This window comes from Cheilinus undulatus, linkage group 14 (assembly GCF_018320785.1).
Source record: "Cheilinus undulatus linkage group 14, ASM1832078v1, whole genome shotgun sequence".
Classification (NCBI taxonomy): domain Eukaryota; kingdom Metazoa; phylum Chordata; class Actinopteri; order Labriformes; family Labridae; genus Cheilinus; species Cheilinus undulatus.
This window is the reverse complement of record NC_054878.1, coordinates 26,908,911-26,936,648: the sequence shown is the minus strand read 5'-3', so window position 1 is coordinate 26,936,648 and position 27,738 is coordinate 26,908,911. Positions and strand designations below refer to the sequence as shown.

Here is a 27,738-nt window from a genome sequence, read left to right as displayed (position 1 = left end):
CTAAAAATGTCTTCCAGTTAGCGGACATAGCTTGATAAAGAGCAAGAAGACCAAGTATACTTTTAGACCACTGTAGGCAATTTGGTGTCACAGGTGTATCAAATACAATAAACGAGGGCACACCATCATTTAATTACAGTCTTTAATCATTGATAACACCAGTTTATTATGAGCAATGTTTGTGGTTCTCATTTAATTTGAGACATAGGTCTAAAATAAAGACAATGAAACAGAAACGTGGACACCGTCAAATTGTAGAGATGAACATAAGTTTAATCAAGATTAAATATATGCCCAAAAAGGAATCTTGCAACTCATAAGAGATCCAAACAGGTCAAAACAATACAAAAAGATGAACTTTCTCTGTCTTGTCAATAGTTGACAGTTTCATACCTCCCACAAGTTCTGGACTTTTATTTGGGGTAAAATGTATACATAAATCTCATTCACCATATTGTACAGTGCATTTATTCTCAAAATCCATAGCCTTCTTCCACATTTGAAAACCCATACATAAACTCATTTATAGAATTATTTACATACAAGGCTTGAACATGTCTGCTCAAACCATCTGATGAGCAATAAGATAAAATAAACATCCAAACAAATGGTTACTTGTTGAATCATTATGGCTTAGTTCAGCCATCGGTAGTGACATTTTGTAGAAGAGAATGGAAAGAAAGCAGGAGTGGCCTGTAATTAAATAATATGATGAATTAACACTTAACAAGGTCATTAATAGATTACTCATCTTGCAGGTTATTCCACCTCGGTGACTTACAAGTTTGCTTGCATACACACATGAAAAATGTACAAATACAACCCAATGAGTGATTAAGTGAAACCAAATGTCTGACGCCTACTGAACACAATGCTCATAATGCACCTGGGTGTTTTGTACACAAAGCATGTGAAACTGAACAACAACAGATCTGAGTCATGGCAACAAATTAAAAGTTAAACACACTTAGATGTCAGTAAGCAACCACGTCACAAAAACATGTCTATATCATCTCGGTTTATTTATGATAAATGAGATGACAATGAGTTCATTCATTACAGAAAGAAAATGACTCAACAGCATCAACAGTGTATTTTGTGTAAATGTTTTGACGCATGGGAGCTGCAGAGGTGTAACAATATCTTATGACCTTAAAACATGAAATCTGTATTATTGTTAGGTGTCTAAACACAGAACAATAACTACAAAAAAAACTCCAAGGTAATATTGACATACATCTGTCTCAATACTGGCTTCTGCTTATTAAATCATTGGAGTTGAAGGGCAAGGTAAGTAGCTATAAAATGTTATGTACCAGTATTCATCATATGGAATAAATTAAAGAACACGGAGAGTGTTGTACAGATATATTGAGGCAACTGCGCCCTGAAAAGAGCATCAAAAGGTACAAAGGATATCTGTAGTAGAACAGGAAAACAAGGAATTATTTGTTGTTCTTATTTTCTAACTTTTCCATTTTGTTTATATACTTATGTCTTCATTTGGGGTTCATCCTAAACCATGTCCTTCATGAATTTTGCAACAACAAAAAAAGACTGCACCAGTGCACTGTGGTAATCAGACTGTATAAAGAAAAATGTGTAAAGCGTTGATGTGTAGGAATAAGCCATAAAAACTTCACTAAGCACACTCTTAGCTCTATCTATGCATGGTGACTTTGGAGGAAATAACAGACAACTGTGTTAACAACAAAAAGATGACTATGTTTGTTTCAGATGATGTTTAAAATGTGTTTGTGAGACTTGGCCAAGACAAGATGATCTCTATGGAACAGAGGCATTGTGTTATAAAGAACATTTGCAGTATAATTTGATTTTCAACATTGTGTTCTATGTGGTACAAAGAGCCACCAAACAGGAAACGTCAGCTCACACAGTGCTGGACTCATCGCCAGGTTTCCTCTCACGGTTATGAAAGCATCCCTCAGGGCAGAAGCAGCCACAAGGCCACGTTGGACAGTGATCGGGCTGGAGCAGTGACAACAGAGGAGCCCAGGGTGAAGAGAGGTAAAAATACATTATGAGAGCAAAAAGTCCTACAGCTTGGTCTATGTGAGCGCAGCAAGGACAGGCGGTGAATACACAACAGAATACACACTCCTCTTCCAAAAGCTTGATGACAGGCTCTAGCATGGGTGTATGTTGAAATGCGCATACACACATAGAACACACATTTTAGTCCAATCTCCAGACTTAGGCTCCAAATGTGTCTCTTTGTCACCCTCTGGTGGTTTTGTCCAGAATACATCTGGTATCACTCCCCCTCATTCACGCAGGCACACACATACACACAGGCTGCCATCAAACAAATCACCTACACTCACACATACATATATATATGAACACGCACGCTCCTTGGCTCCCCCTGTGTCTGTATTCAGGCTTATCTGGTGTAGTAGACTCTGTAGTAGACACTCTTGGAGCGCCAAAGTGAATAGGAGTTGTCAAACTTGAGCAGGTAGACTCCACGGCCAGGGTACTGATGGCTGCCGGCGTACACCTCCTCGTGACAGTCCCGCCGGTACACCGGCACAATCTCATCCACCTGGGGCTTACCTGCCTCCTTCTTTGCCTTCTCCTCCTCGTTGGGAGGATCACCTGTGAACAAAACACGGAAATGAGTTTCATCACTTTGAAAGAACTCCTTTAACTGGTGCTACAATGATTATATGATCCAAACATTAGTTTTTAACTAAGTGACATTTCTTCTTGAGTGAATAAAATCCAAACACTTAAAAGGTTACCCAAAGATTGACATAGTTGCATTTGAGACATTTTAACACCCTTTAAGATCAATTACTGGAAGGTTTAAGGGCAAAATAATGGCAATACTACCAAAGATAATTTGTTATTGCATGCTTTTATATTGAGGAGGAAGCTAAATATTTAGTTATCATTAAGTCACGGAGAAGGGATGGGATTAAGTAAGTTTAATCTCACTCCTTTTTGGATATAACTGTGGTTGGGCCAAAACCTCTTATCTTAATTTTTCCTTTTTTTTTTTTTTTTTTTCTATAAGTCAGTGCTACTGGTCACGCTTTACCTCTGTGAGTCTTCTATTTTTATTCATTTCAAACAAAAAAAAAAAATTTAATAGATGCAGACTATTATATTTCAGTGCTAAAATTAATTGAAATATACAGTATTTTTATCATCCCCTGAAAAGTGGTGTTTTTGGAGACAGGAGTGTTTTGCCCGACAGCAGCAATGTGTAAACCGTTATGTTGTTTTCATGTTATTTCATATCCGATTTTCTTATGTCTATTCCTGCATGATTGTTATCCTAATTTTATTATTTGTTGTATTTTTTAAATGTTTGAAACATAGTATCACCAAGAACTTATTTTAAGTATATTAAAAAAGAGCCCTGCAGTCATGTTTAAAGTAAAACACTGAAATGAAGCAAAAACACTTTCAGACATCTACATAGCTTTTTCTTACTTCTGATTTACACAATACCTTTATGATTACGGGGCAAATATAATAACATTTTATTGGGGCATCATCATTAACTCATATTAGAAGAATTTCTGAAGTGTTGGATCAAGTGCTGAACACAACCTTTATAGGACAAAATAGATATGCAAGACCTATGCCAAAGGACCGCAATCTCTTGTGCACAACACACAGTTTTGATACACTTAATCAGGCTTTTATAGCTGATGTTTAGAAGGGCTGTCATATCTGCCAAAAATGTGTTATCCAGTCAATCCAACCAAAAGACAATGCCAAATTCACCACAAAGTAAGTTCTTTTAAACAAACTGCCACAATACATTTTTATTCTAGTAAAGCATTCAGCCAGGAAACAAAGCAGAAATTCCTCCCCTGAGGAGATTGTATCTATGATGAAGGCTAGTTGTAAACTCAAGGCAGAAGTACAAGCTTGTCTGTAGGACTAGTTCTTCATCTCTCTAAGTTTCAATGACTACAGCAACAGAAATAAACAGAGAAAACAAAACACATTCCTATCAACAGTAACTGCTTATTCTGACCTATCCACACCATCTTATATTTGAAAAAGGGTTTTCTGAGGGATCAGCTGGTATATTTCTAAATCAAGACATTGGTTCTGCATGTATTCTGTTTAAATTACATGGCCATACTACGGAAGGGAAATCTTCTCTCATGCACCCTAGAAACCACAGGAATTAAAACAAATTTTAGGCAGATATTTTCATAAGGAGCTGTTTTTACTCTAAAACACCATCACAAGTTGATATAGCACAGCTGCTATGGCATAAAAATAATCATACCAGAAAAGCACAACCTTATTCCAAATCCTTGCCCACTCCTCACCTTCATCATCCTCGTCGTCGTCGCTGGACTCCGACACATGCACACTGACTGAAGCAGAAGCAGCATCTGTCCACTCAAAGAAGACTCCGAAGCCGATGTCATAATAGTCTGTGGCAAACTCCCAGAAAAGGTAAGATCCTTCCTCATGGGTGGGCACACGGACTGTAACCACCTCGCCACGTCCCACTGTGATCACACTGTCTGCATCCTGACGGATTTTCTCCTTAAAGTCCTTAATCTGTGGCCGTGTCCACATGGAGGGAGCGGCTATGACTGGTGGGGAGTCTGCTGTGATGGAAGGAAAAAATGTCATTTAATTTCATATCAACCAATAGAGTATAATCAATAACTAGCCCATCAGAAAGTCAATCAATTCATATGATTATCATGGGAGTGAAATGGAATGCATGCACACACAGTAAAACGTTTTTTTTTTTTTCCCTATGTCCATCTATCCCTACATCTTTTCTCAAAACATCATAATGAGAGTGAGGTGGCCTCAGCTGATTATTTTGCCTCAGGATGTATGTTTTGGAATTGGACCAGGGCTTTCTTCACTTCTGGTGAGAGTGCACACCCTCGTCTAAGCAGTGTGTGGTTTAAATGATACCTAAACCAGCAGACTATCATGTATCACTTGTTCCAGGTGCTCTCCCCCGTGCCCTCTAGGTCACATCAACAAGGACAAAGCAGACAAGAATCAGGTTTCAATATTGTTATAAAGCTTGTTTGTTTCAGAGAAAGCTAGCCCTTCTGCCCTGCAGCTATTAGTGACACAATAAAAGTTGGTGTAGTCCTTCTGCATGAAGTCAACTCCTGTGGTTTATGATTTTTAAACAAAACAAACACGTCCCACTTACCTAATAAAGGCCCGTTTTCTGAGACCTCCTCTGCCGGCTCAGGCTCAGGCTCACGGTCCATGCTCTCTGAGTAGGAGTCTGACTGGCCTCCATTGACTGTGGGAAGTTCTTCTCCTGTGGGTGGTGAAGCTGCACTCAACGGCCCTGTGGCTGAGGCGGCAATGGGTTCAACACTGACAAAACTGTTTGAGTCTACAGTGCCCTGCACCATGGAATCAGCCTGCTGCTGCTTCTGTAAGGCCGCCTGGGAAAAGGGAATCACTATCAGTTAACACAGACAACCAAACTAGGTATATAAACAAAGAATGTGATGCCTCCTCTCCTCAATGCAGAGATAAGAAGCTTTGACTCCTGCTTTCACATTATCTCATAAAAATGCACATAAGGCTGGTTATTGATTGATATTGATGCCTGTGTGTGGGCTTTAAAAGGGAACGAGACCACCACCAACAAGACTTATAACTTCTTAAAGTAATTTTTAATAGTGTAAAAGCTGCTGCAAGGTAGCTGCGAGAGACAGTTATAGAAAAAGCCACTGCTGACATTTTCTACAGAACTCATTCAGAGTGATACACTGAACAGCTAAAAGACAAAAGATGAATGTTTTGTCATAAAACACAAGTTAAGCATATACAGGACAAAATGAACAACAAACAAAAGTTCCCTTGAATTGCTGTTTGGAGAGTTTCTCCCACAATGCAACTCCATTATGTATGGATTATATTCCCTCTAGATTTGAAAATATTTGAGGGATTTTGAAATTTAATTTGGCATGTTGGCTTTTTTGTATCCCAAATGCATTGCAGTGTACCTCATCATGAAGTATGTAATTAAACTCTGGTCTTGATTTCAAACCATTTATAGATCATGATTATCATAAATCTACAGTTCTATTTTTCTTCATTCCAAGCAGCTATCATCACCAATGTTTAAGCTAAACCAGGCTTTCCTGAACTTCTGTATTCTTGTCCAATTTGAGACCTGAAAATCTTCTGGGGCCACCAAAAACCCTTGTTCAACCAAAACACAAGACTCAAATATTTATCCTCCATTTATCATATTTTTGTTTCATAAACAGGGAAATTCAGTGCAAATGCTTTGCTTTCAGATACACAAGCATTACTTGGAAAGAGTTTGTGGGGTCACAAAGTACAATTAATTAGCCACTAACATTTATTCTGTTTTAATAAGGTATCAGCAAAGTCACTTACATTTTTGTGTTTAATATTTATCTCTGTAAATGTATCTTGTGGCCCAGCTAACACTTCCAAGGTAGCATTAATGTCCCCAATGACACTTATTACTTCTTAAAATCAGGAAACAAGTGGCATAGTAGAATGTTTATCAGTGTCACCAGTTAATCCAACACCAAATGAATTGTAACACCAGTTCTATACATCACACACACTAAAAAGATAACATGTAATGAAGCATTTTATGATCATTTAAAATATGATTTAAATTTATATAGACATTCATATTTCTAATATCTATGATTTGTACTTATTGTAATGACATATCGCAGCCCACCTACAGTACCTCTGGGGCCCACTAGTGGGCCCTGGCCCATACTTTGGGAGGCACTGCATTAGACTGATTTTAATTGGCTGGGGGGAAAAAAATCAAACATGTTTGTTCATCCTATCAGGACAGTGTAGATGATACAGGGTATATACAAAAAATCTGACATCAGGTTTAATGCTTTTCAGTACCTTTTAAAAGATTGTCTTCATACATTTTATGACCCAAGGCATCTTCAATCTCTTACCAATTACATTAGTAAATAGCAGCACAGTTGTATTTTTGTTCATGGTGACAGTAAGATAAAATGTAACAATAAAGAGAAGAACATTTCAACTATCCTTACAACTACAAAACTTAAGATAGTCCTTAATCCTGATTGTGATGCATTGATGTGTCCATGATTTTGGAGTTTTAGTTGATTATTTTTTAAGTAATTTCAAAACAAGCCTCGACACAGTGAATCCTTTATACAAATCCAGTTCGCCTGACGTCCCACCTTGCTTTGCTGCTCACTCAGTGCTTCTAACTGAGGAGTCGTTTCAGATTAAACTGAACTCCATATGGTGTATTTACTAAAGGCAGGAAAACCCATGGAGATTCCAAGAGAGTAAGAGTGAGCAGGTGCGTATGCTGCAAACTAGAGGCAGGCATCAATGGCTTTTTGAAATGGGCACGCAAAGAAGAGACAAACGAGTGTGAGACAGAAAAAAATATACTACATTTAAGCTATTTTGGCATCACATCTTTTAGGCAGCATAATAACCAATATGTAATAATTTAGTATTTATGTATTTGGCAATTGGCATCTTTTCCCAACAGACATTTTTGGCTATTGGTATCTTTACCTGCCAGACAATCGCACACAATACCAGCCAGACCCATTAAATACCCCCAATGTAAACCCTTCTCATCCCACCAAAGTAATTTTCAAAAGAAGGTTCAAGTAATCTTGTTTGAAGTAAACATTTCAACATATTACCAGCTTCCTGGAAACCCTTCTTCATTTTTTTCTCCAGTAGGAACTTTTGTAGGAAATCTGTGTGATGTAGATTTTAAAATAGCTGTAGATCCAATAAACCTTAACACTTCCTGTATATCTAGAGTCTAAATTAAAACTGAATTAGTCCCTCCCTGTGTATATCTACCTGTTGTTGGGCCAGCTGGACTTGGTAGAGCTGCTGCATGTACTGCTGGTAGTGCTGCTCCTGGAGCTGTCGGATGAGACCCAGCTGTTGCTCTGGGCTGTTTGGGTACTGCTGAGCAGCATACTGCTGGAACTGCACTGCTGTCTGTGCATTCAACGCTGCCATGATCTGCTGTCTGTGAAAGAAAGCACAAGAGGAAGTTGGCAAGGAAATGTGGAAAATGAAGAGACATCATGATGGATGGTGGATGGAAGCGTTAAACAAAGTGAGAATAGTCAAAGACAGACAGAGACACACGCACTTCTGCTGCTCAACCCGTAGCCTTTCTTCCTCTGCCTGTCTCCTCTCCTCCTCCTCCCTTCTCAGCCTCTCCTCCTCCTCCAGCCTCCGTCTTTCCTCCTCCTGCCTTTGTCGCTCCCTCTCCTCCTCCTCCAGCCGCAGTCGCTCTTCTTCTTCTCTCCTGGGGAAGAAGAAAGTAATGAAGGGAATTTAAATTTATGCAAATAATTAAATTCATTATAAACGTCACACATCATCGGTCAGTGAATGTGGAATATTGCTCCTGCTGCTTCTGTATATAGAACAAGGTGAAATGAGCCTCTATATAGCTGCCATAGCAGGAGGATCCCTCTGCAGAGAACAGAAGAAGATCCTACCTTTTCCTCTCCTGTTCTTCTCTTTCAATCTTGTGTGAGGTGACATAGGGAGCAAAGAGGTTACAGCACTTGTTCAACAGCTTGACAAACTCCACCATGGCCTCCTCCTTCTCCATGTTGCCCAGGGAGGCCCACTCTTTTCTGCAGGGATAGGTAAAAGAAGAAAAGATGGATGGCAGAGGCAGCTGAGTAAATGGGACTCATCCATCAAGTTACTGTTCACAATAACAAACTATGGTCTTGTGCATTGATAACAGCTATTTTTAATACAACAAGAAAAGAACAACCCACTTCCTGTACTTATATTCTATTATCTAATTATGAAAGGGAGATTCATGCATTTAGGGAACCTTAAAAAACATTAAATAATACTTGTTGTGTGTGCATATTTACTGCAACAAGCAAAACTGCTTGGATGTCCCTTCAGTAGAAAGGTAACACTCATACAGATGTCTGGGGGAGGTTACCTGCGGTCATTGCCCAGCACATCAAAGAAGCCAACCTCTGGTGAAGCATCTGGATTGTAAGGGCCCAGTAACACCTGTTTATGCAGAGCTACCAATCGAAGCTTCTCCTCATAGGTGGGGTGGAAAGCCTTGCCATCTTTCTCTGGGAGCATCAAAGTAGAATCAGTGAGTTTAAATTTACTTACTTAGTTATTTCATTCAATAAAAATAAGAATGCATAACTGCTTTTTCTCTATTTAAAGAAACGTGACAGTAAAAAGCCAATGGCTTTTAGGAAATTATAATCTTGATACAGCATATCAGGGGTCAAATGTAAGCAGTAATTCTGAGTGGTTGTCAAAAACCATAGACATTCAAAACCTAATAAAATCCAAAAAGCAGGATTGTTTTAATCTAGGCCTGCATGACATTGAAAAGCTGCACAATATGCGATACATATCATGATAACAATATGAAGTGCATAATATGGAGCACATCTTCCCTATAACCCACAGTTTAGCCATCTACCTGCTGCTCTACTGTTTAAATGATATGTGTGTTTGCAGTATGTCTTTCCTGAATCTAAAATAAACCCAAAAGGCACATTTCACCACTAAATTAGAACTAATTAACATGAGGGTAGTTGACCTCTAACTTGAGCTTCATCTGAAAGTATCAAAATGGTGTAAATTTTCTTGTTTACCGCAATAAATTCAAACCTCTGCTACATGTTTGTTGCAAATGTATATTCGGATAATAGCAATATAGCACACTCAACTGCACACAGTGTGCAGTCGTACTTCAATCTCACAGAAACATATCAAACACAAAGTGAGGCAGGGATTAGATCTATGAGGAAAATTACGAAATCAGACCTAACCCCGACTGACAAGAAATGCAATGCACTGATTACTATTACACAAAGAGGCAACCAGACCCAACCTGTTTGCACAGTCATCACAAGTGATATCTAATAAAACAGCACAAAAGCCTGGTGTTCATTATTGCTTACACGTGTCCCTTTCTGACAGCTGACACTGAATTAAGATAGACAGTGCAGGATATTGCCAGCTAGTTTAATTTGATTTAAATATGTCAAGATAGATTAATAGTTTGCATGAACTGTACTGTTTTGACTTTAGATACATTACTGAAGCTTGGGGGATAAGGCTTGATCGAAAAGCTTGGCTGTTAGGTTATTCTATATTTATGCTTTCTATCTCCAAATGATGCTTTATAAAAATGTCAACACTGTTGTCCATGATGTGCCTAAGAAGGAGCTGTACTGTATTTTTACAGACTGAAGGGGTAAATAGCCTTTTAATTTGTATGCATGGAAATCCAACTCACCCATGAGCATACTATCCTGTATATCCTGTTAGAGTGGCATGAGAGAGGGAGTGGCATGCAAGGTATACGTGCTGTAATGCAGTGAAGTGGTCATACAACCCTGCAAGTTCTGACAACGTAGGTTTAAGCAAAACAGCGAACTTGGAATGAGGACACGAGTATGTAACAATAGACCGGTTTAACCTCGGAAACAGCACAGCAGGAGCCGTTTTAATTTACCCGAGGGCTCTACTTCAAGGGGCTGAAAAACAGGATCTTTTCATCCGCAGCAGTATCGGGCAGGGCATGTTTGGCTCCCAAACAAATCATTATAAGCTACCATCCACTTAGGATGGCTTGCTTCTTGCATTATGACTCTTTCATTACTAAATAACACTCATGACAAACAGACCCGTGACATGCCAAGCTCAAAACCTGGTAACCGCATATAAACAGCTACGCAAATCGAGAGCAGAATTGTTGTCACGCTACAAACGGACTTCTCGGAAGTGCCGTGGTTGTTTCGCCCTTTAATAGCTAGCTAATAGCCTGTTAGCGGTGTTGGCGTCTCGTTAGCTTTGTAGCTAGCTAATGTAGTGCTGCGGTTGACAGCAGTGACAGCTAACGGCTAACGTTAGCCAGCTGCTAGCTCCTCACAGTTTAACGACGAGTTTGGATTCTAGCACTTTCCATGAGTTAAAGCTGGAACAGCAAAACAGACGAGGAGTACCTTTGAAGAATTTAAGGCCCATTCCGTACAGCTCTTGCAACGAAAAGCCCCATTTGCTCTCTATCGTAGATTTGGCAGACTCTCCATCTTCGCCTTCAGCGGCGCCCGGTGTATCGGTGCTTGGTTCCTCGGGGTTGGGCTCCGGCTCTTCCACTGGGGCTTGCTCGCCCTCCGGGTCGGGACTTAGGGTGAGCCCGTCGATAGAAACTTCGAGCCGGCTAGAAGTAGCACTGTCGAGGTCGCCGCTCTGAACCTCTGTCGCCATCATGTAGACTGTCAGCTGAAGCGGCCACGTACCTACTTCCGTTCAGACCTGGCGGAAGTTCCGGTAGATTTTTTTGACGTAAAGTGAAATAATGACGACGCTTTAAACCCTTTTACAGTCTATGTTTAAAACACATGAATAATATGGTTAAACGTTCAAAACACTGAGAAAAGCATCAGTCGTTCCCGGTGTTACTATGTCTCAATGAGATCAAAATAGGAAAAGGTTTAAATTTGTGACTTTTTGAAAATGTCATTCATTCATGTGGCAATATTTTTTAAATCGATAATAATTTCAAATCATGGCTTTCGTGAGAGTAATGGTCATGAAAAACAATTGGATATCAAAATTCAGCATGGGAGAATTGTGGTTAGAGTGGGAATTTTGAAAAATAACCTAAAAACCTGAAAACCTCATAAAGAAAGACAGAAATTTAGTCAATTAACCCAACAACAAAATGAATAAATACATACTTAAGACGCTTCATTTTTCTGTATTTTGTTGCAAAGCTGATCAAATAGAATCTTACTGTAAACATAGTCATGGAGAAATGATTACATAAATAAGTAACTTAATAAATAAATTACTAAATAAATAAAAAGTGAATAAATAAACAACTTGATAAATACATTTAGACAATTAACCTGCCAAATAAATAAATAAATTCAGAAGCTTAATTTTTCTGTTTACATTGTAAAACTGACACAATGAAATGTCATTGTCTGGGGAATACTGTCATTCTGGGGGTACATTCTTTTTGTCTTTGTTTTGAATAAATAATTATCATGCGAACTAGATACCAATATCAATATTTGAGAAGTTAGATCTTATATTTTAAAGCTTCATCCACTACTGGAAAAAAAAAAACTACAAAAAATCTCTTGCATCTCTGTTATGGCAATTCCTGATGTCCTGTCATACTGAGACCAATGCTTGTGATAATATCAGTCTGACCTTGCACTATTGACATAAGTAAAAGAAAAACAAACTTTACAAAAAGCCTGAAATACACAAAGACTAGACTAATATCAAAGACAGCCAATAAAACAGCGGACATTTTAACATATACCTGCAAACTTGTGGGGATAATTTATGTGTCTGTCTCTCTGTCTGTCTGCCGGTTAAATGCATAGTGGCTAAACTGTGAGTTAAACAGCAGTCAGACATTAAAGGTGTGAATATGCATTTGTGTGCTTACAGAGTCAGCTGGAAATGGCCAGTACTGTTTTTATATTTGCTGTTTGGACATGAAGTCTGTAAACTGCAAAATGTCAGCATGATTCAATTTAGGACAACATTAATGTTTTTTAATTGAATACAGCATTGCTGTAAAAGTCTTCAAGCTGAAATTTCAGATCAAATACAAACAACAACAATAACATGTTCAAATTTTCACTTAGATTGATTGCATTGTAACTAAGACTCTCTGATACTACGGATAAACATATCAGGCATTTATTGTTCATTTGATGATCCACCTCTCAGACAACCTGTCATTGTCCCTGACAATAGATCAGGAATTTCAACAGCCTGATTTTAGCATAGCAATCTGCTCTGTACATACAGGCAATACCCAATTAGGGCCCTCAGACAAAGCAACCTTTGAACTGTGAACGTCTTTACAAACAACAGGCGCATCCTACCTGAGCACTGTGAGTGTCAAAGGACAGAGATATGCATGTTAAGAAGTGACACAATCACTGCCAAGTCTTTTTCCCAGTCTGACAATTCAAACTAAGTCATTGTAAGAAAAATGATACGTAAACACATGGACTGTACTTTTAGAACACTGTCTTTGAACTTTTATGGACAGTGGCTTAAATAAATTGATAAATGAAAGCATAAGAAATGTAGCTTACTGTTCTCGGGTCAGTATCATCACACATACAAAAGTATAGAAACATAAAGGAGAGTAAAAACTGCCTTTACCATCTGTCTTTAAAATCTGCCCAGAAAATATTTACATGGATCACAACCCAATTATGGCTTAACAATTCTGAAAAAAGTCTTAATTGTGATTATTTTGAATTGTATTGCAAACTTGATATGAATTGTGTTGGAGGGAGCATTTTTTTTAAATGTAATTCTCATTTTGATTAAGAAAAGCATACAAAAACAAGAAAAGTAGGGTTTTTTGCAAACTATTCTAAAAAATGAAACCAGAATATTTACAGGATGTGTTGAGCATGATATTTCTGCAGAAAAAGTATTAAACTAGTATTCTGACACACATTTCAGATTAAAGACATATTGCATCTTTCGCCATTTTAAAAATTCAAGTTGACTATGTCACAAGTAATCTTAATTTCAATTAATTGCCCAGCCTTAGAAGATAAAAATATAAGACAATTGTTGGTGCATTTAAGCTTATTCTACAGGTCTCCATCTGGAGTATGATAGCTCACTAAGGCTCATTTAGCCAAAAACACAGTCTAGTCCCACATGATTTAAACCCACTTGCATCTGTTTCTCATACTTGGTATGGAGGGGGATACAGTCAAATGTCTGGCAGTCATTTAATATTGCAACAACATCACACCACATCCAGAGATATTATATATGATTGGTTACATGTAACCCACACTTGCACAAGTCTGTAAAAATAAGGGGGAAAACTCATGCCAAAGTGTAATAATAAACCACTTTTTATTCTTTGCAATGCTTGTTTAAATATGCGTGAACAAATAAGTCTGTGTGGGCTGTGACTGACCTCTTGACTTGATCCCCTATTGACTTGATCAAATGTCCTCTGGACGACTCCAGAGGACGTTTGAACTGAAGTTTGTGTATTGAGATGGACTTTGTTGTCAGTAAACGAGGCAGGAAGGATAACTTCCAACAAACATCAGTGGAGCTGACACATCTAAAGAAACAAATCTTTATGAAAGCTGAGATTTATTTTTTAACCAGATATGCCAAAGGAGAAAATACTATCACTAACCATTAAAATTAAAGCCAATCTGGACGAGCCTAGTTGAAAAATCACTATCACTACAAGACCTAAAGCACCTGTGAGGAGTTTTTAGATGTTAATGAAATAGATAACTGAAGATAACTGATGCCTCAGTATACGGTGGCCTGGAAGTGCAATACAAAATTAGAGAGTCTGAAACACTTTTATAAAGCTAGAAACAAAATTCTATTTTACAAAAATGTACAAAAACTCCATTACAATATGACAAAGTCTGAAACACTTTTTCAAAACTAGAAACCAATTTACAGTTTACACAAAAAGTACAAAAAACCTTTACAAAATCACAAAGTCTGAAACATTCTGAAAAACCAAATTAACAAGGTTTGACACAGTAATACAAGTCTGAAACATTTTCCCAAAATTGTTTTTACATTCAATGGAACAGAATTAAAATAAAAAACACACATTTAGAATTTAAGTTTTACATCTTACAAAAATTTGCAAAACAAGAAATATTTTTACATAAGCTGAGACAAATTTACAAGTCTTAGAATACTAATACAAGCTTTAAAATAAATTTACAACCAAGGCCTACGATATGAGAATGTACCAAATCAGGAAATAAGCCAATTTCAAAGTTTTTGTAAAAGTGTTTCTGTCTTTGTATATTGTATCAGACTTTGTATATTTGTTTAAAGCTTTTAAAATGTGTTTCAGACTTTGTAATTTTACATCAGACTTTGTGAAGTTGTTCATTTTTTTTCTTAAGTGTTTCTGACTTTGTAGCTTTGTATCAGACTTGTTTCAAGCTTTGTAAAAGTGCTTTTCAGACTTTGTGAGTTTGTAACAGATTTTGTAAAAATGTTTCAGACTTAGTTTTTTAGAAGATATTGTACATTTGTTGCAGATTTTGTGATTTTTTTTTTAGTTTTTAAGTTTTTCAGACTGTAGCTTTGTATAAGACTTTGTAAACTTGTTCAATTTTTTGTGTTTCTGACTTTGTAAATTTGTTTCAAGCTTTGTAAAAGTGCACTTAGTTCCTAAAAGTGCCTATTTATGGACAGTTATGACATAGTATATAACATCTCTATTTATCTGTATAATCTACACTTATCTTGTTTTCATGATTGATTCAGGCTATAACAGCCATGAAGCCCACTGACTGTCACAGTCAACAGAACATATTATTTTAAGATATACTATCAAGAAACAGAATAAAAATAAATAATAAAACACTGTCCAAATGTGTTTATAATAAAAAGGTAAATATGGTTTAATAGTCCATCAAATTAAATGTACTGAAGGAAATGAAAAGGGAATATGTATTTACATATGGGTAAAACTAAATCAAACTGTAAAGTCCTGAGGAATATTAGGCTACGTATAAAAAAATATTACAAGTGACAGCAAATTTACGTTTGTTTTCCTCAAATGTGTTCGCAACATAATAGGCCAATGAAATATGAATAAAGATGATGAATTAAAGCGGAAAATTTGTTTTCATTGCATTTCCCAACAAGCTACTGTCCTCCCAAAGCTCTGAGGAAATGGCAGCTTCCGACTGCACCTCTTTGAAGGCTACAGGTCCATTATTACTTCATCCATTCCAAAGCGGATAAATGTTTTCACTGCCGATGTGTATTGAGCATGCAGATTCCATTAAAACCCCTTTAAAGAGACCTGCGGTCAGCGCACCGTCCCAGGTGTGAGGCCTTCACACCTCACGCTGCCTGCAGACGTCTGAAGTCGCTGCACGGCCGCTGCAGTGCCAGTCGATTCTGATGGTCGCCCCATTCACACGTACAAACACCAGCACCTTTGATCGCCGGAGGATTTAACCCGAGCCAGCACACGGGTCTCAAACTCAGTCACTCTGTGGAGATAGGACAGTAAGGATCATGTCTTCAGTCCATGGGAATATGCGCGTCGGTGAGCTGAATCCTTTCCAGATGTTTCATGAAGGAGCCCTGCAGATAAGCAGCATGGTGAACTCAGGTTAGTTAAAGTTCTCTGTCATGTCTTAAACTCCTCTGTATTCCTTTTGTTTAACAATTCCTACATTATTACCATGCAAACTGGTCTTGGTAAACGTCTACACTGGTGCTTGCATTGTGCGTAATTTACGCACTACTCAAGCACCCACAGTGCTAACTTCTGTGCGTTTTCTCTCCAGACTACGGAGCGTCAGATGTTCCAAACTACTTCAACTCTGCTAACGCAGTGCAGAGGGCGGACAAATGCGTGGCAATCTTGACCCACAGGAGGAAGAGGACTAACTTCACCCAGCAGCAGATTGAGGTGCTGGAGAAAGTTTACTTTGACACCAAATATCCTGACATCTACCTGCGGGAGAGGCTGGAGGCTCTGACCGGGCTGCCCGAGTCAAGGATTCAGGTAGCCAAATAACTAGATTTGATCCAACCACTGATACTTCCTCCAAAAATATAATATAATGTTTAAATAAGGGTGTTGTTTTCTTTGTTTGTAATGTAACTTTCCCTTTGATTCCAGGTGTGGTTTCAGAACAGAAGGGCAAAATCTCGTCGTCAGGTTGGCTCATCAGTGTCACTGAAGGCGGCCAACCCGCCTGCAGCTGGCCCATTTAGCCAAATCCAGAATAGGATGGGAACAGACAAAGGTATTCTTAACTCAACACAGTCACATAAATATGCTCTTCTGTAGTTTTAAATAGGAAATAGATGCCAGAAACATGCATACCGTTCAAGTTAAAAGGACATTTGAAAAGTGAAAAGCAGTTAAAAAGTGGCAACAAGGGTTACAGAGGCAGAAATATGTACAAAAAAATAGTGGTGAATTGGGTTAAAAGTGGCAAAAAGTTGTGAAAATTGTCATCTCGGGTAGTGAAAAGGAGTTTTTGACACCCCTTGGCAAAAAACGTGTCATACATGGGCCCTTTTTCACTACTTTAGATGTCCATTTTTACAACTTCCTGCCACTTTTAACACATTTGTGCATATTTATGCCCCTGTAACCCACTGTTGCCACTTTTTAAACGTTTTTTCACAATTTTTAGAGCAATATAATGAAGGATTTATTATTGGTTCTCTGTGACTGTTATTTCAGCAAGGATCTTTTCTTACCTAGGATGTGGACTGTCAGTTTCCTTATACGTTTTTCCCTTTTTTCAGTTTTTGACAACCATGCAGCTGAAGCTCACAGGATAGCAGGATTTGGACTGGAAGACAGTTTCAGACCCACAATGTTACAGAACCCAGAGGAACCTCACAGAACCAGTATTCCCACCAAACCCAGCAGCAGCAGCAGCTATGAGCCAACGCCTCTGTCCTGCATTTACGACAAAGAGGGAACCAGAGTGAAACCCGAGCAGATCCAACAACACGAGCTGAGTGTGAACGTACCCTGCTGTAACGTGCATCTGTGTCCCAAAGAGAAGAATCAACATGCCAACATGGCAAGCACCCAGGGTCCAAAGGTTCTTGTAGAGTACGATAATTTCCCTCCAAACAAGACCATCGGACCAGAGATGAAGGTTGTGATCCCTCCTATTCCGACCCAGAATACCTTCAGCAGATCTTCACCAAAGGAGAATGGTTGTCAAATCCAGTATCCACGCATGAGGAGCACAGGGGACAGGTTCTGTCACTTCTCCCCGATCCATGGCACCGAGGCGCAGGACTTCACCGACTCAGACTCTGACTGGGAGAATGAAGCCATGGTTGGCTTTGGCAGCTTCATGTGATGTATTATAAAAGAGGATTTACAAACATAATGTATCATAAGAGGCATTTTGTGTAAAATTATTAATTTGTATTTATTGTTAAAAAGAAATTAAACATTTGTTTGGTTTAAACTGTAAATAAAAAAAATTGAGACCAAATTCTGCTTTGCAATATTATGTTTAATATAAAAAGACAGAAACATTTATATACAACTGCCCAGAGGCACTCTCATATACAACTTTACAAAACTGAAAAAGGAGATTCTCTTCAGGAAAAAAAACTGTAGGGTTGAATTTTCAGAGGTTACTTAAGTGATGCAGGCTTAGTGTGGGGATTGCAGCAATAGCCATGCCAAATATGGAAAAGCTAAGATAATCTTAGTGAGTAAAAGGCATCCAAACCATAGAGTTCTCCTTTATAAAAATACCAAAATCTCTTTTCAGTGCACACAAAATTACAAAAGCCATTTCTGAATACACAGCAGAAACGTCAACGATAGTTCTAATAATCAGATATTGTACATTTATCTACAATAAACAATTTTTATAAAACATTCTTTAGCCTCCCTGTGCTTACCGTCAGTGGAGCAAGAGAACACAACACTTAACAGGGGGAAATTTTACAGGTAGGAAAATATTGTTTCAGAACCATACACACCTACTCAAAAATAAATAAATATGGACTATAAAAACTTTAAGAATCAATGTTTGGCACATTAAACCAATAAATAACCAGGAGAGTTTAGAGATGTTGATTTGTGGCAATAGTTTAAGACTCTTTTAGGTGTGGGTTTGATTGTGTGCACCAACATTTTCAGACAATAAAATGTGGGTAAAAGACTTCTGACGTCCTCCCTCCCTCCTGTTAGCACAAATCTAAAGGAGTCTGGCCTATGGTGGTCCACAACATCCAAGAACAGTTCAGGTGAAAGCACCATTACAAATAGACCACACACATCTGTGTGCATGCACCTGTGTGTGATGTGTGGGTGCAGATGCTCAGACTGCATTGGTGTTGTTTGCAGCAAATGCATGCAGGTTGCCCAGCTGACTAAGGCCGCTCTGGATGTGTGCCACATGGATCTCCACATTATTCTGGAAGCAACTAGAAGAAAAACAAGAACAAAGTGTAAGGACTACTAAATTTAAGGTTCTGGGACTCAAATGAGAGATTTGTAGATGGTGACACTGGTTTTAATGAAAGAAAAATGCAAGTTGATGTTGCGTGCATAGAAATTTAGGATGTTTACCTGAGGTTGGAGGGATCAATTGATGCCTTGATGTCATTGAGAGAGTCTGTCAGAGATTTAAACTCAAATGAATTCAGGTCTCCTCCATCTGCCAAACACTGAAACAAAGCAGGAAACACTTAGTGATGACCTGATCATCAAATTGTCTAATTCAGTTCACAACAGATCAATCAAAGCAGTGATGTTGCTACAACTTTGTGCCAACCTCTCTACCTATAAATGACATGTAAGTAGTAACAAAAAGCTACGTCCTATAAAGCTATGTCCTTTACCTTGATCTGTAACAGCAGAGCAGTGAGGCGGGAGATGAGGTGTGTCAGACTGGGGTTTGTCACAGTTTGCTGGCCGTCCTTCAGCGAGCTGCTCAGCTGCACCATCTGCTGGGCCTCGTCTTCACAGCGCCGACGCAGCTCTGTGGGATGATCAGCTGGAACCATGCCCTGATCAGGAGCGAGCTGGTGACAGACATGGGTAATTAGCTTCTTAAAAATGATGATTCATTTTCCTGATATTATCTAAGACTCACTGAAGGTTAAATGCTAGAGATGTCAGAACAAGACATAAAAACCACAATCTACTATAATAAACCACTGACTTACCTCACAGCAAAATTGCTGAACTTCATGCAGCACCTTGTTGAGGTCTTTGTTGAGCTGTTCGAGCTCAAGCACTGTGGTAGCATATCGCTTCTGGAAGTCTAGGTCGATAGGCATTGAGTATGACTTCTGAACACATAAAGAAAAATCATAGTTTAAAGTAAGGGTTGATGTTTGCTCCTCAGAAACAAATATAACACCTCTTTTTTAAAAAAGACAATAGTAGTACCAGTTTCTCCGCCTCTGTGTTCATTTCTTTCAAGTGCTTGATGTGTTCTTTCTTGATCATGAGGATCTTGGACAGCCTCGTCTAGTAAGTATAAAGATTTGTAAGAGGAAAATGTAACTAAGTTTAAGGATGTCAGATTAAAATATTCAAAAGAAATTTGTCTTACCACTTGGACAAGGAATTTGACTGGAAATCCTCCCAGAGTATCCCCCTCAGCTCCAGGTAGCTTGTTCCTCCATGGTGACTGGTTTATGAAAGGGTCATTATCCTGTTATGAAAAACAGTCATTAATCTAAATGACAGGCTATTTGCCCTGTGTCCATGGATGCATTATGAAACAGTCTTCTGCTTTTAATTAATCAAATAAGCTCAACTTACAAAGTTAAACATTCATCCCCCTTTCATTTAAGGTTTTTTTTCTGTGAAACCTGAGTCAACATAACATCAGCTTTACACATTCACTTGACCAACATCATTAAGTATAACATCCCAGCAGTCTAACATATCTCTATCATTTACACTTTCTTAAGCTAATCCTGTCAAAGCTAACGGCTGCTGAGCCAAAAAAGCTGTTCCAAGAGCTGAACTTAATAAACTGAGAAAATTTTAACCAGAAATTAGAAATAAAGATGATGGCACAGCACATTTTTTCTGCAGTACCATGAGGACAGGAGTGGTAGCGGACGGGTAGGGCCCTCTGGGCGGAGTTGTGAGGTTCTGCATGTAGCGGGATGTCCGATGCTTCTGGGCAAAGGCAGTGATGGGCATGGTCTCATTGGGCTCATTGCTCTGGAAAACAAACAGTCATAACCAGATGTTTAACAATGGATCAAAAGATCTTTTCCAACCTTCAGAACTCTACCTGGAATTGTATTACTTGATTATTTTTTTTCCTTTTTAAGTTTTGAACATGCCTAACACTTTTTATTTTACCTTTACCTCTGTATTAACTTTCATTTCAGAGTATATAACCTTCTTAGTAAGGGTGTAAAGGTACATGTATTTGTACCGTACCAATTCGGTAAGGGCCTCTGGGTATGGTACAGATGTGTACCGAACAGATACATGTTGAACGAAGCTCATACACAGACGGAAAACCAGAGAACAACTTACTGTCACACTATGCTGGCAACCACAGCAAACAGTCTGAATATTCCCAGATAAAAGTGTCCTGTTTAGGAACACTTTGTTTCCCAGTAAAATACAACAGTGGACAAAAACAACAGTAGTGCTGACATTATTCAGCAGGTGTGTCCCTGACAGCACGTCATCCAGCGGATCAATTAAAGCATTTCAAAATGTACCACTCAAACAAGAATGTCACTGTAACGAGGAAAACAACTAAAAGTCTCACCAGCCGGTTATGAATTTCCCATGATTTAAGATCTTTCAGTTATAACAATGGTGCTCTGGTTTCGTTAATTCAATTAATTCTAACCTTCAACTATCAGCCTTGGAGGAGAGGGAGAGAGGACTCCGTCATGTCTGCAGCTGCATCATAGGTAAAGTTATCCTCAGATTTCACACGGCTCTAACCTCTTTATCCTCAGAGATTGGCTGTGAAAAGTTTTCCCAAACTTTGTAATAAGTCCCACTGTTTAAAAAAAAGTAATTCAGTGCTGAAGTCCGTGTTGAGATCGGCAGGATAGACGTTAATTAGCATACTTAACAAGCTAACTTACGTTTGTATTATGATGTGTTCAAGTTGGCTGTGAAATTTTAGTGTTTAAAGAATGGGTGTAAATATGCCAATGTACCAGTTAAAATAAACTAGTAATTAAAAAAATATTTATTTACTGATATTTTCATTCACTGAAGACCTTTTGGAGAGAGGCTGCAGCATTATTAACAATTTAAATGTGATTTATTCAGCCTATTTATTTCAATATAATTTAATTACAAAAAATGTTATCCATTCACTTTAACTGCCGTGCAGACAACTTACTGAACCATGACTTCGAAACCGAGGTACGTACCGAACCAAAATTTTTCCGGACCATTACACCCCTACTGCTTAATGGTTTTAACAATCTTTTATACATCTTCTGATTCCTGTCATGATACGGTTTTATGTTTTAGTTGCTTATATTATTCATTGATAGCACTTTAATTTATGGTTCAACCTGATTTATCTCTCAAGTATGAAGGTTAATAAAGGTTGACTAATTGCTTTAGTAAAGCTACTAATCATGTATTACTTAATACTGTTCTATAATCTTAAATGATGCTGCATTCCAGCTTGTATTAAAATTAATGCTGTCAAGTGATAAAAAAATAATTAAAGTTTGTAACAAAGGAATGTGCTTATGAGCAGCCTCAGACCATTAAACGAGGTTTTTAAAGCAGCAACAACTATACTAAACTTTTAAACAGTCAATTCTGCACATTAGTATTTAAATTCAGCATTGGATGCAGTTCTGAAGTACGTCTGCATGCAGGTGAGAGCGCTCATCTGTGTATTTGTGCACACGCTTTGAAGAATCACACAGGCAGGGAGGAGAGACAGAGAGGCTGTCTATTGATGAATTCTGGATGGTGCACATCTTTTGAATGTATAAAATACTAAAAAAAAAAAAAAGGAGAGTTTAACTTTTTTCATAAAGTTCACAATACTATGGTGGATGGTTGTGGAAAACAGGGATGCATGACATGTGATCAATTTGCGTTCATTTTTTATGTGATTAATTAATTCTTATTTTTCTGTGATTAATTTAATGAAATTCATGCGTTATTTTGACAGCACTAATCCAAATACAAGCAGCAGGGATAGAGACTGGTAAACTTATGTTGCTCACAGGACTAACAGCAGCCACTGATACCATGGGGAGGGTTTTTTCCCTAAAGCAAGGCCTTAAGCATATCTTACCAGGACTTCATAGTCAGGCACAGTGTGTGTTCCCAGGCCACTGCGGTCAAATGTGACACGATATGTGGCAGCACTGGTGTCCACTGCATCGATCTGCCCTGTGAACAAGCCATCATGGACACCTCGGAGTCGAGCTGTGGCACCAAAAGAAAACAATCAGAAAAATAACCTAAGTTCGGTATTAGTTACAGTATATAGATCTTTTTAAGATGTCTTCAATTGCCATTTCAAATATGGATTCTAATGTCAGTTGATTTCCACATAATATAGTCCCTATTGTTTGTTATACATTTTCCCTCTTAACAGCTTATTTGATCTCAGCACAGACATATTTCTTGATCTTACCAGTGACTTTGGTTCCTATGATGAGAGGCAGAGGGATTTCATCTGGCAGGTCTTTGCAGTTTGACACATCAGATAGTTTTCTTTGCTGCAGCAGACGCATCTTCTGCCGTTTCTGTCTCAGTGCTGTCCGCTCTTCGTCAAAGAATGCCGACGAGCACCTATGGGGCAACATTTCACTATGCTTTAGAATTTCTTAATATAGAGTCTTTGTCTTTCCAAACACCATTATATAAATATTCTAACAAAAAATCACAAGTGTCATAAAGTAATAAAAAAATCAAAAGCAAATTAATGAAGGAAATGTAGATCTTTAAACTGCGTCATACCGCCGAGGTTTCCCCATCAGTCTCCTGATTGTTCCCCACTCTACCCGAGTCAACTTTCTTGTTTTCAAGTTGGGAAAAGACTCCTTGAGACATAGGCAGAACTCATTATCACCTTCAAAGAGAGGTCTGAAAAGGAAAAATAAAAATTTTTAGAGAGAAATGCACAACGTTGTTTAAATAATGAATAGTTTGTAATGAAACATTCCTTATTCAGTGTGTTCTTTCTTAAAAATGGTCTTATGGAGGAAATGGTGGGACTTTACCTGTCAATATTGGAATAGAACCATTCATAAATGCACCATTTGTGAGCTTTGGGAAGTTTAAGGAGGTTTCTTAATCTCAGCCCTATTTTCTGAGATGCCTTCTTGTCTGGTGTCACCACATTAGAAAATTTCTGTCAGGAAAAAAGTATAAAAAAAACGGTCACTCAATACACAGGTTTTGTATAGTATCATGTACGCTGAATATTATTAAAAAAAATAAAAACTATAAACATGCATTCAATGTCTGTATACTAAAACTCTCATTGCTACTTGAGCTATAAATGGGATCTGTAAAAATGTAATCTCCCACAAATCACTTAATCACAGGCATAACTGTAGCCTCTCTGTTGAAGATCTAAAATCCTCATTTTAGTAGCAAAATATGAAGCCATAAGAGAAATAGCACCCTGTTTACAAGGCATGCTGTGTTTACCTTTCTGGCTTTGCTGCTCCTGTCTAACATGAAGTCAAGATGTCTTCCATACCACAATCTACCGCTTCCGTCTAACAACAGTTACTTTTTTTGAATACACATTATGCATTTCTATCTTTTTTTTTTTAAGTTATCCATAACAGCAAAGGAAATGTGTAGACTGCTGCTGAAATTTAAAAGTGTGCTACAGGCAAACTACTGGAAGATTTATAACAAAAACAGATAACTACTAGAGCTCCAACAACTACTGCTGAGTCTCTTGCCAAGTCTGGCAACATCAATGCAAGTGGGTGTGAATGCTAAATTCCTGTAGACTGCTAGATTGCTTGACATTGACTGCCCACTCAAACATGTTCAGTTTTTACCTGTGGTGTGGTGGTGACCCTCTGGCTCCTCCGAGGGGACCTAGAGGGGAGACGCTGCTGGGGCTGCTCATCCTCATCCCGAAACAAACGACTCCTCTTGGAGCTCCGAGTGGGCTGGAAAAACAAAGGGATGTATTAGTAGGTCTAAAAAATTCAAGCTCCGGAGAAGTCAATTTTCACCAGATCATGTGTAGAGTGAAATAAAAATTGGTAGTCCTTTAACATCTCTATCTCCTTGTGGTCTTGGTCGCTCACGTTTGAACGGAACATTGTTTAACTTAATCCTGTTGTGTATTCACCTCCAGCTCTAATCAGATGGTTAAAATTGCTCTTGTTGCGGTAAAAGAAAACAAACTTTTAACTGAACATTTAATTCTGCTCTTGACATAGGCTGTCCTGTGACATGAGAGCTTGTTTGGTGCAACAGTCATCCAGAATTACGTGGAGAGATGGCACAGTTCATGGTGCATAAAGGAATACCAGGGGGATTCAGATAGTACACAGACACATAGAGTAATGACTGTAGGGGCTCAAACAAGTCAAAAAGTCCGGGTTTCATTCAGCAGAAGTGCTTGGAACTCTGATAAGGCTCAAGATTATATGCTGTGAGCGATAGATCTCCGCTATGAACCACTTTCTCTCTTCTCACAGGGCTCTGCATAGTTAACGTAGCTACTGATCCAGGTCAGGTGAAACAATTCTGGTGTCAGATCAGATATCATATAAATCTGTTGCTATTTTACAGCCAAAAAACAATACTTAGGTATACTGAGTCATCAACATGCATAACTTAATCAACGGTGGATGCTTCGTGTGATGACGCCAGCGCGTGACGTATTTGTGCTCAGGCCTGGATGCGTTGAGCAGTGTGAGTGCGGGCCAAAGGGAGGACAGGGGAGGGGGTCAAATGGGCTTCAGCACAGTTAGAATATGGCACGATGCGTATAGCCTAGTTTGAGTGCACCCTAAATCTATCTTCACCCCGTGCTGTGTCCTCCATCGGCTGCAAATCATGCTTAAATGCAGAGCTGATGGAGACAGGAGTGTTTATGGGCTGAGGTTTCCTTGTGAAACCTTAAAAAAATAATATAGATACCATCATTTCCAAGATGCAGACAAATGTGTACAAGGGAAATAGAAATATCATTTTCAAAAGGCTCTCTTTTTTCAGCTGCGCTTGTATGCAGCATATGCATGCAGCATATGCAGCGTTAATTGCTAGCCTATAATGTTTTAAAACCTTAAAATTACTGTCACATGGAGGCTCTGTCTATCACTTACTGTATCCATTGTGAGGGAGGAATGACGTCCTCTGGTGTTGTGAGCTCTTGGGAAGTTATTCTTTTCATTAAGAGTGTTGGACAAACTCCCCTCTGTGAAACAAAACAAAATAATTTAGAATTGCCTACAAACAAATCTCCTGGAATGAAAAAATATTAGCAAAGGTTAGCTTCAAATGTATTCTGAAAAAAAAAACAAAAAAAAAAAAAAAAAACAGAAGACACCACTTCACTTTCAGTACAAACTTGAATTATACTTGAATTGTAATTATCCCTGTAACCAAAATCTAAGTTGTCATTATTGTGTGCAGGAGTCATGACTCAGAAAAAACTGATGAATAATTAAGGGAACAGACATGCAGATGCACATTTTGGCCAAGGACAGGACAGCAGATTCCAGTTATTCCAGGCGTACTTTGACACAGTTCCAAGAATGAATGTATAGAAAGATAGACGGCTAAAAATACTGCCCACATACCTTTCAGACTGACAAGTGCCTCTGCCGAGGAGCCTGAAGAAGAGGACAAATTGGACCAGATCAATCAAAAGTAGCACACCACAGGCATCAAAACACACAATTATGTCATATTAGACCTACCATGTCACAATATTAACCAATAAACTGTGCTCGAAATTATCGACGACTATCAGAGTGCCCTTTAAACACTGACGATATCCTTCTACGTTTATGTGAAGTTAGACTCAGCTAGCGCAGTCAGTTAGGCCTTAACCCCAAACTGAGCTGTCAAGCACGGGTATAACATCACCTGGATAGAGAAATTCAACAAAATATTCGTCGCTATGTTATGACATGGACATAACTACTTTCACAACAGCTAAAATGACAATTTTCGCCATTTAACTCGTCTACTTTCCTTATATCAGCGTCTTACAATGACAACCAACTCGTTACCGTGAAACGTTAACCAGCGCTAACGGCCGTTAACGTTAAAATGTGTGCGTAAAGTGACACGAAAGAATAAACTGTGCCCATTAAAACAGGTAGCTAACTCTAGGTGCTAACGTGTGCACTTTAGCGATAGAGACTTTGAAGCAATTCCTTTGTTGTTATTACTAGCTATAAAATGCTAACATACGCTAGCTCAGAGCTAAGCTAACGTTATTTGTTTACCCAGTTGGGCTAAAGTAACTTGCTCAACTCCAACATTAGCTATGGTTAGCCTCTTGTGCTAACAAGCGTTAGCTCACTTGGACAGACCGGTATCACTTTGCGTCTACAAATCACTTTGTGGATTGAGGTAGAAATGTACTGTCCTCGTTCAATTCTCAGTAATATAAGTTTGTCTCAAAATATGTATTTTAATACTGCGGGGCGACTGTATTTTTGCATAGGAAAACTCCTTGAAATTGTGTTGTTACTCACTCTCGTCTAACAGCTGGTCCATCTCCGCCATCTTGAATTAGCCGCGCCGCTTTTTCAAAGACCTTGTCAAAATGCATTCTGGGTCGGGACGCTATCTGGAGGGCGATTTGAGACATAAAAGTCTCATTATTTAGCAACAATAGCTTTGTATAACACAAGTAAGCTCACAACTATGCACACTTTTAAAAATGTAGTTTAAAGTTCAGAATGTAAAGGTAGCTGTTTGAGAAACCGTTTACAGTACATGATAGGTGCGAAGTCACACACCACCGCACATCCATTGTTTCACACGCTGTTTTTTCTTTTATTAAAATTTACTGTTTTAAAACGGATCACTGTCTAATTAATTCCCCCCTGGTCCAAGGTGTAATAGTCTTACGTTTTATACTGCAAAGGAAAAATGCCCTGCATTGATTATTTTTTTAATCCTAAGCTTCTGTCACATTTTCAATTATCTAAAACAACACTTTTTATAATTGAGTTTGTTTTCTCACAATATTCAACTTCAAGTCA

The 27,738-nt window shown here is 38.4% G+C and overlaps 3 protein-coding genes across 4 annotated transcripts; 1 reads left to right on the top strand and 2 right to left on the bottom strand.

The window, feature by feature from the left end:
• Positions 1-252: 252 nt before the first annotated feature.
• acbd3 (acyl-Coenzyme A binding domain containing 3) lies at positions 253-11,314 on the bottom strand. Of its 2 annotated transcripts, none has more exons than XM_041805496.1 (8): positions 11,010-11,314; positions 8,972-9,113; positions 8,505-8,645; positions 8,150-8,308; positions 7,849-8,023; positions 5,180-5,423; positions 4,320-4,607; positions 253-2,619 (listed from the first exon to the last, which is right to left on the bottom strand). In XM_041805496.1, exons 1-8 carry the CDS (start codon positions 11,275-11,277, stop codon positions 2,405-2,407), a joined length of 1,632 nt encoding a protein of 543 aa, XP_041661430.1. In that variant the 5' UTR covers positions 11,278-11,314; the 3' UTR covers positions 253-2,404. The 2 variants fall into 2 exon arrangements, with proteins under 2 accessions (XP_041661430.1, XP_041661431.1); XM_041805497.1 differs by having other exon boundaries at positions 4,320-4,604.
• Positions 11,315-16,077: 4,763 nt separating this feature from the next.
• mixl1 (Mix paired-like homeobox) lies at positions 16,078-17,909 on the top strand. The gene is made up of 4 exons (XM_041806019.1): positions 16,078-16,183; positions 16,362-16,582; positions 16,700-16,826; positions 17,338-17,909. Exons 1-4 carry the CDS (start codon positions 16,087-16,089, stop codon positions 17,907-17,909), a joined length of 1,017 nt encoding a protein of 338 aa, XP_041661953.1. The 5' UTR covers positions 16,078-16,086.
• A 153-nt stretch (positions 17,910-18,062) lies between these two features.
• On the bottom strand, positions 18,063-27,277 carry lin9 (lin-9 DREAM MuvB core complex component). The gene is made up of 15 exons (XM_041804570.1): positions 27,226-27,277; positions 26,320-26,352; positions 25,843-25,934; positions 24,562-24,675; positions 23,764-23,894; positions 23,501-23,626; positions 23,175-23,332; positions 22,830-22,963; positions 20,624-20,752; positions 20,130-20,231; positions 19,964-20,044; positions 19,738-19,863; positions 19,411-19,593; positions 19,139-19,236; positions 18,063-18,993 (listed from the first exon to the last, which is right to left on the bottom strand). The coding sequence occupies exons 1-15, from the start codon at positions 27,254-27,256 to the stop codon at positions 18,888-18,890; spliced, it is 1,644 nt and encodes a 547-aa protein (XP_041660504.1). The 5' UTR covers positions 27,257-27,277; the 3' UTR covers positions 18,063-18,887.
• Positions 27,278-27,738: the final 461 nt, after the last annotated feature.

Excerpts from the sequence above, each read along its gene's own strand:
- lin9 (XM_041804570.1), bottom strand. The coding sequence starts at position 27,256 with ATGGCGGAGATGGACCAGCTGTTAGACGAGA. Across the intron at positions 25,935-26,319 it reads GGCACTTGTCAGTCTGAAAG|AGGGGAGTTTGTCCAACACT; the intron begins GTATGTGGGCAG and ends TTTGTTTCACAG. Across the intron at positions 20,232-20,623 it reads CTACCACTCCTGTCCTCATG|GATAATGACCCTTTCATAAA; the intron begins GTACTGCAGAAA and ends TTTTCATAACAG.
- mixl1 (XM_041806019.1), top strand. The coding sequence starts at position 16,087 with ATGTCTTCAGTCCATGGGAATATGCGCGTCGGTGAGCTGAATCCTTTC. Across the intron at positions 16,583-16,699 it reads TGCCCGAGTCAAGGATTCAG|GTGTGGTTTCAGAACAGAAG; the intron begins GTAGCCAAATAA and ends CTTTGATTCCAG. Across the intron at positions 16,827-17,337 it reads TAGGATGGGAACAGACAAAG|TTTTTGACAACCATGCAGCT; the intron begins GTATTCTTAACT and ends CCCTTTTTTCAG.
- acbd3 (XM_041805496.1), bottom strand. The coding sequence starts at position 11,277 with ATGATGGCGACAGAGGTTCAGAGCGGCGACCTCGACAGTGCTACTTCT. Across the intron at positions 9,114-11,009 it reads GGGCCTTAAATTCTTCAAAG|AGAAAGATGGCAAGGCTTTC; the intron begins GTACTCCTCGTC and ends TGATGCTCCCAG. Across the intron at positions 5,424-7,848 it reads TCCAGCTGGCCCAACAACAG|GCGGCCTTACAGAAGCAGCA; the intron begins GTAGATATACAC and ends CCCTTTTCCCAG.